General features: G+C 42.4%; 1 protein-coding gene across 1 annotated transcript in view; it reads left to right on the top strand.

Moving 5' to 3' along the window:
- The window catches only part of HOOK1 (hook microtubule tethering protein 1), a 1,127,940-nt gene that overhangs the window by 720,140 nt on the left and 387,666 nt on the right, over positions 1 to 20,134 (top strand). The window contains exons 13-14 of the mRNA XM_078669845.1: positions 13,282 to 13,369; positions 13,450 to 13,510. Coding sequence (XP_078525971.1) covers positions 13,282 to 13,369; positions 13,450 to 13,510 — 149 coding nt within the window. The remainder of the gene's footprint in view (positions 1 to 13,281; positions 13,370 to 13,449; positions 13,511 to 20,134) is intronic.

The following is a 20,134-nucleotide window of genomic DNA, read 5'->3' as shown; positions in this document are numbered from 1 at the left end:
TGGGGGGCCTGCGTCAAGTAACCCCCTTCACAGGGGGGTAGAACTCTTATATTGAACGCACATCTGCCCAAGGCTGTTGTCTGAGGGGTATCGCAGTCATCAAATGTGACCCCAGAGAAGGTAACCTGAGTTGACCAAACATATAGGGATGGTTTCCTGTATGGAGTCTAAGTCTATATAAGGACTGTTACCTTTGGAGAGCCTGTGCCCAAATAGGGTTGCCTGTAGTGACCTGATGTTATGCTCACATGTTAGGGCTCAGTCCCTTACTCATGATTTGATGCCTAATGCTAATGCTCCTGAGGCCTACTGTTTTGAGGATACTATGATCGGGCTCCAGGCTAAGGTTATGACCACTGTTGACGGGTTCCTGCCTAAGGTTCTATGCTATTCTTATGCGCACTGTGATCCTGCCCCATGATTTAGGTCTGCTGCATGTCTAGGCCTGATGTTAATGCTGAAAGCCTAATGTTCCTTTTGCAGGGGATGTTGATGCCATTCAAATGTGCTTTCACGCCTAAGGACGTGGCCATCACCATGGCCTTGTGGTTCTGGTAGTGCACGGAATAATAAAAACTACAGTGAGTCCGTGAATAGCATGCTAAGTGAATAAAGTTTTTCCCCCCACTGGGTTGATGGACTTCATTTTGAAAAAAACGCTGCCCATAACTCGTTGCCCCCATAAGCACATCTCCCATTGTACCAAGGCAGCTTTGACCGGTTCCTTACGGGCCCGCAACACTCGCGGTGGGTCAACTTCCGCGGCTGGCTCCAGCCGCTACAAATCCACAACTTCAGGTAGCCGCAAAGGAAGAGACCAGGTATGTGCATATCTTAATTTTATTATTGCAGGCAACAAACAGTTGGGTAACAGCAGCAGAAGGTCATCAAAATGAACAGCCAGCCAGACGCGTTTCGGGAAAGGATTCCCTTCTTCAATGGCAAAGTCGTAATAGAACATGATGTTTCCAACTTACAGCGCGATCAAAAACCGGTGCAGGCAGAGCTGGTGGAGTCCAACCCGTAAATTAATTCAATCATCAAAAAAGGAATGCCACACTTCAGAGATCCATATTTCAGAGGTTTTAATTCGCAACCACTACTACCAATGAATTAACAATTAATAATTAATTGTTAAATATTTAGCACTTTAATTCTCATCATATAACTCTACCAACAAAGCAGACCACACCTAAAATATATAATTATTACACAATTTACCTAATTATTAATCAATAAAACATTTAATTATACATTAATAATAATTATTAGGTAAATAACATCCTATCCTACACACTTACATACCAAGCTGCCCGCAATTAAAATATAACTAATCAGTATTCCATAATGTACACAAATAATAAGCAATAACAATGTTTTATAATTATTTGTTAATTATTACGTAATTAACTTCCCACCCTATACCTCTAGAAACACAGCAGCCCACAACTAAAATATAACTAAAATATAAGATTATTACGCAATTTACATAATGAATAATCAATTACATAATTAATAATAAAGTAAACATTAATTGTTAACTATTACTACATTAACTTCTCACCCTATACCCCTACAAACGTAGCAACCTGCACCTAAAATATAAGGAAAATAAATCAGTATTACATAATGTACATAATTAATGTCGTATCTCACACAAAAAAAGCCACCCAAGTGAATTCTTTCACCTGAGGACACAATCACACTAGAGTGTTTATTATTAAACGTGACCCTGATCGTGGCACAGCTGAATTTCATGACATGCCCGCTAAATTGCATGCCTGTGATTGAAACTGGACTGTAAACCACTTACTCTCACGGAGAGAGCGCGCCAGACTGGTGGTATAATCACACTAGCGTGTTTAATATTAAAGATGCATGGGGCAACATCTGAATTTCATCATTTGAATTGTTTACTGCATGGAGGCAACTTTGTAGTAATCACATCCAGCTACTACCGCTATGCTGTTGGGTGTCACTAATTAATCACAGGTGCGACCGCATCAGGGTATTTAAGGTTAACAGAAAGTGACTCCCACGATCATCGGGAGGTAGAGCCAGTACGGACAGGTGGACGGCGAGTAACGCACAGTGGTGTAGTGAGTGGGTAGTGGTGGGAAGTCATACTTTCAACAGTGACTTAGATTAGTATGGGTGACAATCCTTCTCTCTGCCATGCAGAGTGTGACTACAGAGGTTCAAAAATTCTTTCTTCATGGGGCCCAAATGACCCTCTATTCGGGTAAGAGTATGTGAGCTGGTTATCACAGCATAACACTACACAATATTGCATAGGCGTAACGAAACTTGAGTGGGCCCCCTGCAAAGATAATGGAGGGGCCCCGTCCAGACTAACTCCATCCGCGTTGCATAAGTGGCTTCCCTGGACAAGCTGTTTCTGCAGTGGGGGCTCCCCGCCATCAAGGCAGGCCGCTATATAATCCATACGTAAAGCACCCAAATTTGGAGGCCCACACGCAATGTTTACCCTTCTTTATTTCTTCAAGGCAGCTCTTACAACAATATCGACTGCACAGTGGGGTACCGCCATCTATCTCCCCAACGCGTTTCGGGCGTCATCTCGTCCTTTTTCCCGGTAATGGCTTCAGTGAAACGGCAGCCAGCGGTGATTTAATTGAGCATACAGGGGTATATTATCAAGGGGTTTATCTCCGCTTTTTTGGCTTTAAAAGCCAAGAAAGCGGAGATAAAATTATCTCCCTATTACCAAGCTGTCGCTAACACCAGTTAGTGACAGCTAATAGGAGATAGCGACCATCTTGGGCCCCGCTTTGCATGTCAGTGATATTTATCACTAATGACATGCAAAGTGGGCGTGCCAAGATGTTAGCGACTGGAAACAGTCGCTAACATCGCTATCTCCTATTACCAACTTTTGGAGATATTCGCGCTAAGCGCGAATATCTCCAAAAGCTAACACCTGCCCTGAGCAGTTCTTCACCATGTTATCCAATGGGAGGTGGATAACATGGCTAAGAGCATTTGCTCGATAATGCATGAATATCGCTGACTTTTCAGCGATATTCATGCATTGCGGCCGTTTTTTATCGCATTTGCGATAAACCTTGCTAATAGCAAGGTTTATCTGCGATAAAAATCGCCGATGTGCGGCGATAATTTTTGTCTCTAAACAAGTTAGAGACAAAAATTATCGCTAGTTGTTGGTAATATGCCCCACAGTCCAGTCAACGTGGATGGAGCGGTGTTTTCGTTCTGCAAGGTGAACATTGAGCCCTTGAACATTTACCAACTAGCACAGTAATTTTTGTGAATTTTAAACATTGTAGAAATGCGGCAGCAGCTCCTACCAAGTTATATAGTATTAAGAACTTCAAATACCACAATGCACTGATCCCGGTTGTATGATTAAATAACTACTTCCTGAACCACGACTGCCTGAACCACGACCTCCTAAACCACTAAAGTTTAAACAACGATCTTTTCTTTACAACAACTTTTTTTTCAACGACTTCCTGTACAACGAAATTCCTTTAATTAGTCCTTATTTGTGGGGGGGAAAACCCCCCACACCCCCCAATAATCCCTTATTAGCGTGTTTATATGTTAAAGTGTTTTTACTTCAAATTAAATACAAATATTAAACATCTCTTTTTATAAATAATACACTTATAATTAATTATAAGTATTTTAAAAATCATTTATTCAAACAAATGACCTACATTTTAATGTTAGAGAATTCCATGCTTGCCTTTCCTTGATGCTATTTCAAATGTGTCAGCCATAGAGTTTTTACTCGCGTCGAGAAGAGAAAGGCTTTACCACAGTGAAATGCTAACCAACAGTGCCATCTACTGGCTTTTAAAGGTAAATTCATTCTGAACATTTTAAATGTTTTAAGTCGTTGTTCCGCAAAGTCGTGGTTCTGGACTTCGTGGTATGTGATTCTTCATTGTTCAGACTTCGTAGTTCAGGTAAGTCGTTTTTTGATCTTCGTTGTTTAGGATGTTTCCCACTGAGCGCACGCCACGTACGCTGTGGTGGTGTGAAGGGTAACCAAGGTCTTGGAGAGGTGCTTCAGCCTGCGGCATCCACTTCTGAACCTCTATTTCCAATCCCCTCACTGACGTCCTCCTGGGCACCTGGTCCAAGCCCGGCACAGAGGCTCCTGTGGAAAGGACGATTGCCCAACGCCATCTCATTCCCTTCTGCTCCCCCAGAATCCAAGAGGCTGGATCACCTTGGGAAGCGTATGTTCTCTTCCTCCAGCTTAGCACTGCGGTCTGTGATTACCGCGTGCCTCTTGGGCTGATACTCCCACACCATCTGGGATTCGGTTGTGCAAGTGCTGCCTCAGTGCCCAGATGCGGTACGGGCCGTTCTCTCCTAGGCAGTGACGGATGGGAGAGAGGCAGCCAAATTCACAATAAGATGTGGACTGGATATCACCGACTCACTAGGCAGAACAATTCGCTACGTCCGTATCCCTTCTGCTCTACGCCTGGTTGAGGACATCTGGCTTTTTGGGGATGTCCAGTCTACCTTGATGGACATGACCTTTGATGGCCATCGTCTTTTTGGTGACAAAGCAGACTTGGCGCTGGAGTGCTTTAAAGATTCTCTGGCTACTGTCAGATCTTTGGGCCTCGTTGCGCCTTCACGACCACTCCAGTCTGCTTTTGAATACTGCTGCCCATTGGCCGCTGGTGGCCCTGAAAGGTCAGTCTAGGAAGGCTTGGAGGACGCAGGTTCGAAAAGCATTAACCTATAGACACAAATTTTACCTTAACTTCAGACAATTCCCTTCCCTGATCCATAATGTGGTACTGCAATCTGGCAGCCAAGGGGTTTGTGCTGCAGGGGGTAGGGCATACTTGTCGCAAGGACAAAATAAACATGAAAACTTGTTGCCTATGACCCCAAGCAATATTTATTGTGCGTCAGGCTATAGGAATACCTCACCGGTGTTTAGATTTGTTTAATTAACATAATATTAATGATCTATATAAAATATTTAAGATTTACTACTTTAAACTGTTTATATATTAAGAAACAATGAGCCAGATGTACGGCCCTTTTTTGCGTACGCAAATGGGAGATCCTCCCGTTTGAGACTGCAAAAAAGGGTATTGGCATTTCCAAATGCTATTTTGCAAGTCACTGACTTGCAAAATAGCATGTGCAACTCCTGCTATTAGGAAGGGGTGTCCCTTCCTAATAGCGAGTCACCATGCCATGTACAATTGTTTTGCGGCCACAGTTGCGACTGCAAAACACTCGCAGTTTACCACCTACTTCAAGTAGGTGGTAAGCACTGCAAACAGGAAGGGTTTCCAGGGGACTCCTTCCCATTTGTGAGTATGTGAGAAAATAGTTTTAAGAGCAGGCAGCGGTCCTAGGGGCCACTGCCTGCCCTTAAAAAAATGAAACTGAAAAGTTTCATTTTTCTTTTTTAAAATCATCCCGTTTTCCTTTAAGGAAAATGGGCTGCATTTTAAAAAAAGACTGCTTTATTTAAAATCATTCCCAGACATGAGGGTCTGCTGACCCCAGCAGGCACCATCCCTGGGAGTGCTAGCCATGCCTAATGGGGTAGCAAATTGTGACAGCCTTATAAATATTCATGAGGCATGCAATTTGCAACCCCATTAGGAATTGCTAACAGTGTCTAGGACACTGTAATACATCCCAAATTGTGCGAGTCACAAATTGGTGAGTCGTACATCTGGCCCAATATTTTTTGTACTTACCATTATAAGGATACGGACACAATATTTTTGACACAATATTTGTGTTAAGCAATATTGTGATTTCGATACTGGGTCAGTGATCCTTATTCAACTGCAGGCCATAAACATTTTCAGCTTCACTTGTTTTGTTTTGAAAGTGCTTTTTTCCCAGAAAGTAGTACTTGATCAACCATCTCGTGCAGATTTACTAAGATTTTGCATTGGGGTTGCATCACTTTTGTGGCGCAACCCCTATGCAAAGTCGTTTTTGTTATTTACTAAGCCATGCAAAACCACTTTGCGTGCTTTAGTAAATACAAAGTATTGCCTTGTGTTACCTTGCTTTGGGAAGGCGTTCCATGGGTGGTGCTTGGGCATTGGCATGCACCCATCCATGTTTTTTGGCATATTCCCAAATTTACAAAGACTTATAATCCTGGTAATGCGGCATACTGCTACACCTTTCCAGTGAAGCGTAACAAGGAGAAATATTTTTTATTTCTCCTTGTTACTTTCTCTTTCTGTGCATGCTGCATTCTTCAGCTTACATAGAAAGAGTAATATATCTCTAATGATTGTTTTTATGTAGGAAGGTATCTTTTCCTTCACAAAAACAATCTTGCCTATAATGCAGGTGAGCCTGTACCCTGGTGCTCGTGTACCTGCATTGGTGCAAGTCAGCACACAGTGCTCTGGCGCTGGGAGATTACGGAAATGCTCCATACTTTACTTGATATGGCGCATTTCTACCTTTCATGGAATGCAGCAACTAGGGTTGCAATCCTGTATCTTGCATGGAAAAGTATGAATTTGGTTCCCTGATCTTTTTGATAAATCCGAAGTGCTTTGTACCGTGCTCTTGTTTGACTAATGTAATTGAAAGAATAGACTATTGTAGCCCTAAGGTATTGCAAGCACTTTGCTCAGGGCATCTGCTGACAGTGCATTCCCATTTTCACTGCTGCAAGGCCTATCTCTCCCATAGGATACGATTGGGTTACCCTATTGCATTTAAAAAGTGATTACTTTCAATTGGGAGCAAGTAGGAACGTCACATTTGCTGTCTAAAGAATTGTAATTGAAAACCCTTGTTAATAGTAGAGTTGAATTTTAAGCCGAAATTCTGATAAAAACACTTTTAAAAAGTTTACATTTTCTTGTCCCAATCATTTGTGCCTGCAGTCTGTATCTTGGGTCACATGTCTAGGTGTAGCTGGCAGTTGGTTGTTGTGTATTGCTCCCACACAGTAACACAAAGCGGAAACGTTGTTGGCAGGATAGGCCATCTCTGACTTTATGAGGGAGAGGCGCTGTCACCTACCACACATGCACATCACAAAGGCTTTTCCCCTGCATTCTCATAAAGGCTTTAACACTAGTCTTTTTTGCCCCCTGAAAAGCTGGGGCCAGGGCAGTGAGCCCGGAAATTCCAAACACTACTAAGGGTAGAAAGCTGCAGAACCTTCTCCTACTTCAAAGTTGGCACGAGGTATAAATGTTGGACCCTCGAGCCAACTCTTCAGTTCACCTTATGACCTGTGGAAGAGTCAAAAGGACTGCTGTGCTGCTCTGCTGCAAGAAGGACTGCTACTCTGATGCCCTGCTGCCTGCCACCCTGCTGCTTAAGTGATAAGGACTGAACCTGCATCTTGAACCCAGGACCACCAGAGTGGAGCTAATGGCTATTTAAATGGTCTCCTAATCAGAGCCTCAGGGACAGAAAAGGCTCCAACTACCTTGAACCCAGACCCTGGGCTCTGTCTGCTGTAAGTCTTGCCCCCAAAGTGGTGCCACTCAAGTACTGGTCCCTTGGAGGTTGACCTGAAGGTGCTCTACCAGCCCAGCTGTGGTCTTTTTGGCAGAACTGACCCAGTGTGACACATCTCCTCGCAGCACCGCATCCGACCTGCCCACTTGTGACACATCCCGTTGCAGGAGCCCACATCTCTTCAGAACTGCCACTGCACTACACATCTCCGACTCAGGTCCTCGCATCGCAAGCCTCGTTGATGGCTTCATCAGAATCGCCACTACATGACTCATCCTCAACTCAACACCCTGCAGCTCCTCAGACCCACAGCTGTGCAACATTCCGTCAATTCAGGATTTTGCAACCAGTATTTAAAGTAATTTGTTCAGTGGGCCTAAGTTGGTCCCTGTATCTGGCTAGTACGCCATTGCAGTTGGCCTGAACTTTTGATTTTGTCCTGGTCTGGCAAGACCAGATAACAATAGTTGGCTCATTGTGCTTCTAAGCATTGTTATAACTTACATTTTTACAATTGCATATCTCCAGTTCTACTGATTAGATTTTTTTGTTTTGGTCTCAATATATTACATTTACTCTATTTTTCTTAATTGATGTAGGATTTTTCTTGAATTGTGTTTTCATATTATTACTGTTTGAAGTGCTTTGTAAATACTATAGACATTGCATCTAAGTTAAGCCTGACAGCTTTGTACCAAGTTACTTGAGGGTTAAGCACAGGTTAATTTGAGTTTGCTTGTGAATTCACCCTGACAGGAATTGTGGTTGCTGCTTGAATAGGGTTTTCATCTCCTCAACCAGTGACCCAATTTCCTACAGTTGCATAGATAGATAGATTGATAGATAGATTGATAGATAGATTGATAGATAGATAGCTAGATAGATAGATAGATAGATAGAGTTATGTAGAGAGGTTTGTAATTATTGCTAGAGATGCAAAGATAGATAGATAGATACATAGATAGATAGAATTAGAACATTTGAAAGACCTACAAGCAGGACATGCATACTAAAATGGTTAACCTAAATTAAGTCCTTAAGTCCTAAATTAAATGCATACCAGCATGACATACAGGACATACAGGAGTGCAGTTATAAATGCACTTCATTGCAGGCACTGAACTGGCTCCCTTATGAGGCAAGATCACAGCTAAAAAATGCCTGCATGACACACAAAGATTTGCACTTCAAGACACCAAAGTGCCTAGCCAATCAACTGGAATTATCTGGCAGTAGCAGAACTATTAGAAGCACTGACACCTTGCTATTGAAACCGCAAAATTTCGGAAAAAGAAAATCTACACCCGCACCTTCTCTGGCCTAGCACTTAGGATCTGGAACGCACTACTCCTGGCAATCAGAATGAACCCCTCTACCACCGCCTTAAAAAAATAAGTCAAACTACTTCTAATGAATAAAACTCTCTCCTGATCCCAGCTCTGGTGCGAGTTAGTTACCAACCAGATACAACTCACCTGCCAGGACCCGCGATGAACTCTAAGCGAGAATGGCTTACGCACTCCGGACCTACAACGAGAACGGACAACATTTACATTCTTCTGTTAGCTACTCATATCTATATGTGCCTTTTGTAAAGCGCTCTGATACCCTCACTGGGTTTAGTTCGGGTTTAAACTTTATAAATAAATAAAAATGCATACTAAAAAGAGGAGAACTTTATAAAGTGCAGTTTCAAATAGCCACAGTCTGACATGCTGTGAAAAGACAATATGATAAACAAAAGGCCGCTCTAAAAGGAATGTGCGACAGCATAGGCAGGAGACAGGAACTGATAAAGTTGGAATGTGCTATGTGATTACATCCAAAGCAACATAAAGAACTGGTAGAAGGTATCCTGCTATCACAGCAGGATTTAAACATAAAAGCAACAGTAAAGTAAAATCAAGCACTCTAGCACTAAAGGGAACTACCTTATGTGCAGATGTGCTCCTTGTCAAAGAGGAAAATGCAGTGACTCAAAGTGAAGTTGGCCTGTGGCTGAAGTAGGCTGACCCATTGCCCCATGCTGAATGCTGTATTGGGCGGACGCAAAATATAAATGATCTTATGTTATGTTATATTGATTTGTGTAGCGCACTAATCACCCGAGAGGGTATCCAGGCGCGTGGGCAAGTGTGTAGGTGTGTTGTCCCGAAGTTGTTTACACAAAGAGCCAGGGCTTCAGCTTCTTGCCGAACTCAAGAAGTGAGGAGGTGGCAACAAGTGACCAACTCATAAAGAGTGCCAGCCAAAAGCATATCATTTTATACATATAATTGTAGTAAAATCAAATAGTCTTGACTTAACGGCAGGCCTGACAAAACAGTTTGGTCTAGGCTGAAGGCACACATGAAATTAGTTTTTATGTCTTGTATAGGACTATTGGGCCCGCATTCCTTTAGCAAATGTGTGCACATTCTTTCCACAGATTATTTTCTTTCTTTATGTGTTACACAGGAAGGTTCATAAATTACGGACCAATTAATTTTCTTGAACATATCATCATGATATACTTTGTGTCTACAGCATTCCTAGTCAACGTAATCTTATCACAATATTAAATATATGATTTTCCACCAATTCCTATGCATGATTTTCCTTCTTGTATTCTCATTTTGTGTTTTTATAGTCATAATAATAATGACTAAGTGGCTGATTTTCAATCCAAAATTACTTCTCCCACATTACAATAATGTCAATATCTTCATGCAGTGCCCATGCATGTGCAGTTTTTATAAAAATGTATTTCATTGAACTTTCACAGTACGGGTGAATCAAATTTTATTACAGTTGCTTCCCGCTCCTCAAAATAAACAGGATAGTTTCTGGATCTCATTGAATTATGCTAATAGCTTATACTATTCGTGGATGTGTTTTTGTTTTTGTTTTTTTTAATAGCGGGAACTTGACTCGGAGGTATCAGAGCGCTTTACATGAGGACCAGTTGTGTTACAGAAGGACACATTAATTTTTGTTTGGCATGGCGAGTTTAAGTGATTTGCCTAGCATCACAGGATATCGAGCATCCTTGCCAAGACTCGAACTCGGTTCCCCAGCTCGAGGTCGACCGCCTAGCCGTTAGGCCATATCCTCTCCCAGCATTCAAATAATGGTGATGGCAGAAGACAGCAGGTGCAATTATTGGAGTGCAAGTTATCCTATTGTGAGACCCATGCTTGTGTAGTTGACAATCTTGGAATACATTTTTTTACCATAAGTATAACAAAAAATATTCTGTTAACCACCATTCGAGAGCATGCCTTCACATCCCCTAGCTGCAATTTATTTTTCTCACTAGTTGAAGCGATAATCAATAATAAGGTATATCAAGATTTTTTCAAGATGTATGTATTTATTTATTTAGGTGATCGGTCTTTTAAAAACAAAAACCATTACACCAATGACATTTATAATATTACTACTCCATACTTATATAAACACATAAAATAATTAGTAGAATTTTTACACGGTTGGTCTAAAACATACTACTGTAGATCAATTATTTAAAATTTCGTTTAAAATGGAGATTTGGGAGTTCTTGTCTTTATGACAGTCTATTGCGATCTCCACGAAGTTTCAGCCAATTTCCTTTAAATACACATTTGAAAGTTTCACCCCCCTGCATACTAGAGGGATTGAGGCCCCGTCAAGCCAGGTGATTACGGCTTCCCTGCACGTTCGTATGTTCATACTATTCAGTAGTACTTTTGTTAGTGACTTCGGGCATACACAATAAATATGTTGAATCGATTCGTATTTGTATCCTGCAATCTCGGTTATCACTTTTATCCTTCCATGCTGGGATTAAATCTTTTGTTTCCCACATGCCAAGACGCAGTCTCATAAATTGATGTTTTAGGTTAGGCGAGAAGTAGGCTGATAAATATTTCTGTGGCTTCCTTTTTCCATATGAGCTGATAACTGTCCAGGAGTGCCGTCTTAGCAGTAAGGTGTTCTCATCCGTTGAGTGAGACAAGAGTTTTATTGTGGCGTTTATTAATTTGTTAAAAGCCTTTTTCCCTATGCTGATATTCCAAATGTCTTTGCAGACAGATCCTCTATCACCTGGTTTAAATAACTACCCCAGGATCCGTGCATCCTATTTTCTTTTTGTCTGCCTATTTCTTTCCAGCATAGTTGGTTTATGGACCCGCTTTCAGAAGCAAGTAACCTCCAACATAATTTAATGAAGGCGCCTTTGCTCCGAAATTCCTGATTTTGTAAGCCAAACTATAGTCGCACCTGGGCTGGCGATGCACATTGTTGGATATGAAAAACTTTTTGGTAGACTTTTGTTTGTATTTTGTTCAAGCCAGGGATGTCACAACCGTTCATTATTTCAGTGCCATAGGTTACTGTTGGCATTAACTGTGCCTGCATGACAGTTACAAGGTTACCGCATGATGAACAACGTAATTTTTTTTTAGAACTTTAAAACCATATATAAGGTTTTGGGATTTCGACCTTATTGAGATGAGCTGTGATTTATAGCTCAATTTTTGTCCTACCATGAATCCAAGATATTTATAGGAGGTGACCGCTTCAACGTTTTTACCATCTATATGCCATATGAATCTCTTGCATTTGACATCCACCAACCGCACAACCTTTGTTTTTAGTAAATTCAGTTCTAGTCCTTGGGCTGACAAATATTTGGCTAAGGCGCTCATTCCTGGTTGTAAGCAGATTGGAGTTTGACTTAAAAGTACTAGGTCGTCGGAGTACTGAAGGCACCTGATTTCCTCATTGGCTAATGATGGGGGATGACTATTGGTTTCCAGGAGAGCGTCTTCAAGATTAGCTATGTATAGATTGAAAAGAGTTGGAGCTAACACGCACCCCTGTTTCAGACCATTCTGGGTGTATATTTTCTTTGTTATCCACTGGCCATCCCCTAACTTTACCTGACTCCATGTACACGAATATAGTTCTTTGATGGCGTTTAATAACTTTGTTGAGATGCCCCATCAGTCCAGTTTTTCACGTAAACTTTTACGGGGCACACTGTCGAAAGCTTGCTTAAGGTCCACAAAAAAGGCAAATAAGCGGGTGTTCTTAAATTTGTCTTTTTCGGCTAGCAATGTTAGAGCCGTTAGGTTTGTTAGCATGCCTGCTCTGGCCCGAAACCCTGTTTGAGATCATGGGATGAGGTTGTGATTGTCTGACCATCTTTTCAATTGGGTTAACAAGCAGCTTGCATATAACTTTGCTTCAACATCAATTAAAGCAATCAATCCATAATTTGTCGGCTTTGTTGAGTTTCCCCTTTGAAAATTGGCTGAATGATGCTTCCCCTCTATGATTCTGGGATTCCATTTGTAATGAACAACTCATTGAAGAGTGGAGTAAAGTAATGGGCCCAATATGAGGCGTCTCCCCTAAAAAGGACATTGGGGATTCCATTGGGGCCTGGCACGCGCTCTAATTTTAATTTCTTTATAATTTTTATTAATTCACTTACTTCCGTTAATTCATCCGAGTTTTTGTGTTGTGGGGCGATATGTTTGTTATTCAAGTTGATGACAAAGATGTATGCTTGAGTTCTGTACTGATTGGCGGACTTCTTTCAATGATTTTAAAATGCTTTATTACTAACTACATGTTTGCATCACAAGAATTTACAAACCCAATGCCATGCTTATTGGCTTTGCCATTGCTTGTTTATAAAATGTTTAACAGCAAGTTTGTTTCAGCAGTTCATCAATTCCTTCATTATTGTTTATAGAGGTGTTTCAAAATGATTGTTGAAATTGTTACTATGTAAAGTGTTAGTCCCCTGCAACTAACTCTAATGCTTTTTTATAGCGACTCATAACACAGCGGGATGCTTTAAAGGAGACCAACGAAGAACTTAGATGCTCACAGATTCAACAGGATCATCTGAATCAAGCTGGTACTTTTATTAAACCACATTTAATTTGTATATTTATTGAATGATAAAAACAAAAAAAAACAATTTGTAATTTTTTTTAGGTGCTGCTGGAGTATCCGGTTATGCCAACCTTGCTGCTGAAATTCTGCCTGTGGAGTACAGGTAGGGTATTATGTGTGTGTTGACCACGTGATAATTGGACTGGTCAAAATAGGCAACTTGTTTTTATTAATTTCAGAGAGACTTCTGTACCATTTTAGAACCCCCCTTGTTTACATGCACCTTCTTCACGGTGTATGAAAAGTGCTAGATAGTATTGTGCAGCAAAGAAAACAAGCATTATCAAAGCCATTAAGCTTAGCTATTTTTAATGTGCTTTTTCATTGACTGGCGTGTTTGTGTGTACTTGGCTGTGTGGAGAGTTAATGTTTCAAAGGTTGCATGGATGAGTGACTACATGAGTGAATTACTGATTGAATGTATACTTAATAGTTGGGTGAGTGCATGAAATGATTGATGGTTGAATGAGCAAGTGCATAAATGAAATATGTATGTGTATGCTAGAGAGGTGGATGAATGGATGAATAAGGGAGGGTATGCATAGGAGGAACCGGGCACGTTGGAGTAATCTCACAAGTTGACGCCTCAGGTATCTGTAGTGATAATGTTACAAACATAGCAGTACAAGCATAACACTAGGGCGTAGCAGCATATGGCTAAGAATATCCACAATATGTTAATGGTTACCACTATTATGATAGTGCAGTCAGCCCTCAAGCGGTAGGCATCATCATGTTAATATTTGCATTCCGAAATCTTCAGTGACGCAATATTTACGCTGTCACATAGATTTTTTTGCTCGTTGGCTATATCCACACCAATATTAATATATCGCCAGTTCATGTTCAGATTTTCACCATCAGTCTGTAATCCTAGTGTGTGGTAAAATGTTCCCCAACATTGAGTAATCATTAATCCTTAGTGCATGCTCAGATTAGTCCCACGGCTTTGTAAAAATGTACTTAAAGTTTAGATTTGCACAATTACTCATTAATTTAAAAAATAAGTTCTAATTTGCACCATCACTCTGTAATCATAGTGCATAACCAAACTATCAGGAACCATAATGCTCAATGCTTCCTTATAGTTGCACTTTCGTTTAGATATATTAAGTGCCTAGACAACTTTGTGCCATCAGTCAGAATTCTTGACTGCGTGGATATATTTACACAATCATCATTTTACCTTATGCCAGTGCCCCTTCTTATCTTCCCATGAATACCTCAGAAAGTGGATGAGGGTAATGCTACAGACTGCATATACGTTTAATTCCTCTGCCAAATCATAGCGATAGAGGTTTACAGTAGTTAACTTGAAGATTTTATGGCGGAGCCTCTGCGTTCATCCGTGTTGGGTACCCAGACAAACTACGGTGCATGGTGCACACCAGCTGATCAGCCTGAATTGTTTTAGTCACTTGAGAGGAGGCGAAATCTCACAGCCGCAACTGCCACTGACAAAGCAGCCAAGTACATAGCTTGGCAGTGCTGCACTTACTAAAACGTCAGTGGTTGTTATAGCAACTTCCTAAGTCCAAAATGGTGACTGATCCTGAATGCAGCACCTACCCTCTTGTGTAATTTGTCCAGTGTATTTCATATGAGGTGAGGAGTTTCTCATTGCAGCAGTAGGGCCTTCTAGAAGTGTAGAATATTCTAGCAGTAGCATTGTTTTCTCTAGATTCTGTCATATCAGATCACTTGATCCCCCTTCAAGACGAAGTAGTGAACATTCATGAGTTTGCGATTATACTAGAGGAGAAAGCCTGGACATAAGTATAGTAGGAGTTGGCTGGTAATATATTCTCAGTCGGCATATATTTATATTAATTTAACCATGGTCCTTATTCAAGCTCCCAGTAGTGGATAGTTTCTGATAGGGGCTGAAGTACACGTTTTTGTGTCTCTGTTCTACCATAAGTTAGTAATGTCCTTCTTAATGGTAGCTCTCTTTGAACCCATGCATTTTTTTCTTTAAAAATATTTTACATGAAAGTGTGAATGTTTGGAGAGATACAGGCGTTTTTGGTTTCTCATTGTTTTAGAATGTTCTGTGCCGACAGTGTGATTTTAGGAGTTAAGCCAAAATAAACTTGCACATTTCATTTACTTTTCCTTACCACTCCAGAGGTGAGGAGAAACTACATAGAGGGTACAAGAACTCCCAGTCGCTGTATTCACAGGATCTCAGCCTAAATATCAACCTCTTTCTATGTTACCAAGGATCCAAACTTGGTAAGGTAACCCATAAGTTCTAGGTTTCTGCCTGTATTTTAGGCATTATTAACAGCTGACACTGGCAGGAAAGGACCCTTTTCTCAGAGTTTCAATTTGGTGAACTTGCCTTGCAACTACTCAGGCCTCTCTGCACTCCTTCTTTAAACATTATACTTGAGATGTCGATATAAGAACTGCATCACAATTTGTCATTTGAAGTTGTAAGAAATCTGATTATTATTTATGGTGGGTGACTACCCACCTCAAGGAATAGTCACAACCATTGTCGGGATGAACGCTCAAAGCCACTAATTAACCTGGTTACTTAACCTGGTAGCTATGGTATAGAGTGGGCAGGGATAACTAAAACTATGTTTTAAGTCCCTCAGGACCTCTTAGGAGGAACTTGGAGAATTACAGGGTGTTGGGCAGAGGTCACACAGCAGGAACCAGTCCAGGTTCAGTTGCCATTGCTCAGCTGGGTAGTTGCAGGAAAAGACCTCTTATAGCTTGTTGTATCCATCTAGCTTTAACAGGAGGTCAGCCTTATGACCCTTGGAGTGCACTTCTTTGTCCAGCATAGAAAAAAGAGCAGGTCCGTTCATTCATGGCTCTTATCAGGTCCAATTTCACCTTTGAATTGGATTTATAAAAACTATTACAAACAGTTGTTCAATTATTTTTCTAACTTGTCCAATTCTTGAGATACAGTGTCTGATTGAAACTTTTAGCTGCAGATTCCTTACCTTAGAATTATACCCAAGCATCAGACTGGATCCGGAAATTTGTGTTGGGCAGTAACCCCTGCGCCGGTAGGTGGTGTCATTCGGCTCTAAGGGGCTTAGTTGGTGTCATCCATGCCGAAAGTGATGTTCATGGTGCCTATATAGGCACCACTCTGGTGTGCTGATGTCAGTTCTTTTCTTTCTGCACAAGCCAGCACAGATCCGGATAGAGCTACTGTAGGAAACTAGGCTTTTGTTGCAGTTGTCCCCCCACTTTTTAGCTACTAGATGCTGGTTTTCTACTCTGATAGTTCATTGAGGCCTGCTAACCAGACCTCAGTGCTCCTCTCGTAAAACAAGGTGTTGTCTAATTGTGCCGTAAGGCAGGGTGCATTATATTTTATGTGAGGACATATCTGCATGATGTCTAGTTCTATTACTAGATATGGCAAGTGAGCAGGAAAGCTATCTTAAAGTTATGTAGAGGGCACTGGTTAAAACGAGTTCCCCAGCTACATTATGGTTTCACTGAAACATATGGTGTTTGCTATCAAACACCTCCTATTGATAAACCCACATTAATTCCAGTGATGGATTTATTTATACATGCACCCAGAGGGCATCTTAGAGGTGTTCCCTGAAAACCTACCAACTATTAGTGTGCTGGCTGACTGGTCCTGACCAGCCTGCCAGCACAGATACGTTTCTTGGCCCCAGGAGTGAGGGTTTATGCTCTCAGGTGGTTAGGAACAAAGCCTGTCCAGCAGAGAGTTTTTACACCCTTTCCAACAGGATGACCTGCGAATTAACATTCCAAAGCAGGGGATCTTCAAAGAGCCTGCCGTCTTTGGTATGCGAATCTGGCTTTCCCTCAGATGGATGCCACCCCCTGACCAGGCCCATTTGACACCAGGACAGGGGGGGGAATTAGCTATGCAGGGGGCATGTTGCACTGAAAGGCTGGACACACGTTTCGGGTGACCAGTTGGGAGTGAATATGACTTTAGAGATTCCACCATCTTGTGTGTGGTGGAATTAGGAGTTGTTGCAGACTGCCTTTCCTTCTCTGCCCTCTCTAACTCTTCCTCCTCTCGGGAGTCCAGGTGGCTTGAATCCTGGGGTAGGAAGGTCTTTGTATCCAATAGGGCAGCCCTTCGGTCCTTAAATACTGTGTGTGTTTTGGCTCGGGCTACCTCTTCCCTGTGGAACTCTTCAGAGTCTGTGCTTACTGCCACTTCCGAAGGTGCTCGTGCTGATCTCCTTCACTCCATTCAGGATGGCCGCGACCTGGCCGAAATCACAATCTGTTCAGCCTTAGATACTGCGGATTCTTTGGGACGAGCCATGACAAGTTCTGTTGCCTTAAGGCGTCATGCTTGGTTGCGAAATAGTGTCTTCCCTGAAAATATCCGGGAACATCTGGTTGATTTAACGTTTGATGGGGTTTTGCTCTTTGACGTTCACGCCGAGTCGGCTGTTCACCGGCTGCTGGCGGGTTTTCGACATCCCACTTAGATCTTTTATGCCTGTCTTCTGTGGTACTTTTTTCATTTTGCATCCCTTAGGTGCGCTCTGTGTTTCACATAGCGATACCAAAGTGGATAATGGATGTAGCGTTTGAGCAAATCAAACACTCACCCCCAATCAACTGATCTGGGTTTAATCCATCATCATTCTTTAGCTCACTCCACCACCCCAGTTCAGACATGGCCATATGCAAATCAGTCTGACCCTGCGCCTCATGGAAACAGTCCAGCCCGAATTGCCAAGCCATGTCTTCCCTGGACCGGAAACAAGCATCCTGGGACCAGCTTCTGGCTAATCAGCCGTCATCAGCCAGGCTAGCTTGAATCCAGTTGCAAAGTGAGCAAGGTACCCACGTCTTGGCATACCCTACCAATTTAGGGCGAACAAAGCGATATCAAAGGGGATACTGGACCTAGAGTTTGAGCAAATCAAACACTCACTCCCAGTCAACTGATCTGGGTTTAGTCCATGATGGATTAAACCCAGATCAGTTGACTGGGGGTGAGTGCTTGTATTGTTCAACACTCCGTCCATCATCCCCTTTGGTATCGCTTTGTTATAGCCTAGTCTGTTAGTCGCTGGTGCCATCTTTTCAAGTTCCTTACAAGCTTGAGTTAAAGCACTATTTGTGCGCCATTTAACGTAGAGTAATCCTTCTCTCTCTCTCTCTCTCTCTATCTCTCTTCTGGGGATCATACCGCTATACCTGTCATTTCTATACTGGTATGGTGTGGCGCCATTCTGGCATGTTGTTAGATATCTTCTATCCTGTGACTTCTGCTCTTCGAGCTGCTGGGGTTGCTGTCAGACTGTTCTGCTGCAGTTTTACCCCCTTTCTTTGTCACCCTGTTGCCAAATCACATGCCTGGCGCTTTCTGTTGTCCTTTCGCAGACCTGCCTCCCTGGGTATGGCTGTGGTATCTATTCTAAGTTAAGGAATCTGCGGCTAGATGTCTCTATCAGATGTACGAGTTACTTACCTTCGGTAACGATGTATCTGGTAGAGACGTTGTCTAGCCGCAGATTCATTAATGCCCACCCATCCTTCACGTTCTGAGAGGACCTTTTCTGGTGGTGTTCTCCACTGGCCTCTTCAGTTGCCATTGGATTTTATCTTCAGGGGGTTCAGGTTGATGCACTTCCCTGGGCACTTCTATATTTAGCTAACCTCTGCTGAGGGACTTCTTTATTGTTATATGGTTCCTCTCCAGTTCCCTTACCTTCAATCTGCTCTACTGCCTCGGGGTCCTGGTCTACTCGTGGTCATCCTCTTTGAGGGTCGGTTGTGCTCTGTTTCCAACCACTGTTTTTAGAGGAGAATGGCCAGTCTTCTCTATCTTTCCTACAGTGGACTGTTGTTCTTTCTGTGTTTCGTTCTTACTGGACGACACAGTTCCACATGGCGCTATCAGTCTATTTCTGTCTGTTGTGATATTCTTCCCTTCTTGCAGTCGGGAGGGGGCCTCCGCTTGGCATGCGGGGCTCATTCTCACAGCGTCCACTTATATATGTAGGCGGTGTCTATTCAGTCTTTAGGATGGTGTCTTCCACCATCCCCCCTTCTTTATTCATGGAATTTTCATTCCTCGCACTCTGATTCCATACTTTCACAGTTTTTAGTTGGTGGGTCCGCGTTGTGCCGCGGAAAAGTTTTTCAGAAGAAAACTGACGTCATTGCACCGGGAGGGACTTATATGACCTCGCTGACGTCACGTACGAGGACGACATCAGGGCGGGGTCGTGTGGCGCCGTCCCCCGGCGTGCAGAGGTGCTGCTGCAAAAAATGTAATTCGAATCCAGTCTCACGCCTGGGGATATTCTAAGTTAAGGAATCTGCGGCTAGACAACGTCTCTACCACATACATCGTTACCGAAGGTAAGTAACTCATACATAATTTCCTTTAAAACAAATTATGCTTTGTTAAGGCTTGTATGGTAAAGACATATCCGTGTTTAAGACTGGTCAGTTAAGTCTTTACCTCCCGAACCCTGCCCCTGCCCGAGTCCTAAAACTACCTCCTACCCCTGGAAAACTAACCCCCTCCTCCGAGCCCTGATAACTTCCATGCCCCCCAGTCCTTAAAACTACCCTACCCTACCCTCTCCTAATCCCTAAAAATGACCTGACCCCGGAGCCCTAAACACTACCCCCTCTCCTAAGCCCTAAAAACTACCCTGACTCCTCCCTGAGCCCTAAAAACTGCCATTCCCCCGTAAGCCATAAAAAGTATTTCGATCCCTGCCCCCGCCCTGACACC

Source organism: Lissotriton helveticus, chromosome 1_2 (assembly GCF_964261635.1).
Source record: "Lissotriton helveticus chromosome 1_2, aLisHel1.1, whole genome shotgun sequence".
Taxonomy (NCBI): domain Eukaryota; kingdom Metazoa; phylum Chordata; class Amphibia; order Caudata; family Salamandridae; genus Lissotriton; species Lissotriton helveticus.
The sequence above is the reverse complement of the archived record's forward strand: the minus strand, read 5'-3'. Positions and strand labels throughout refer to the sequence as shown.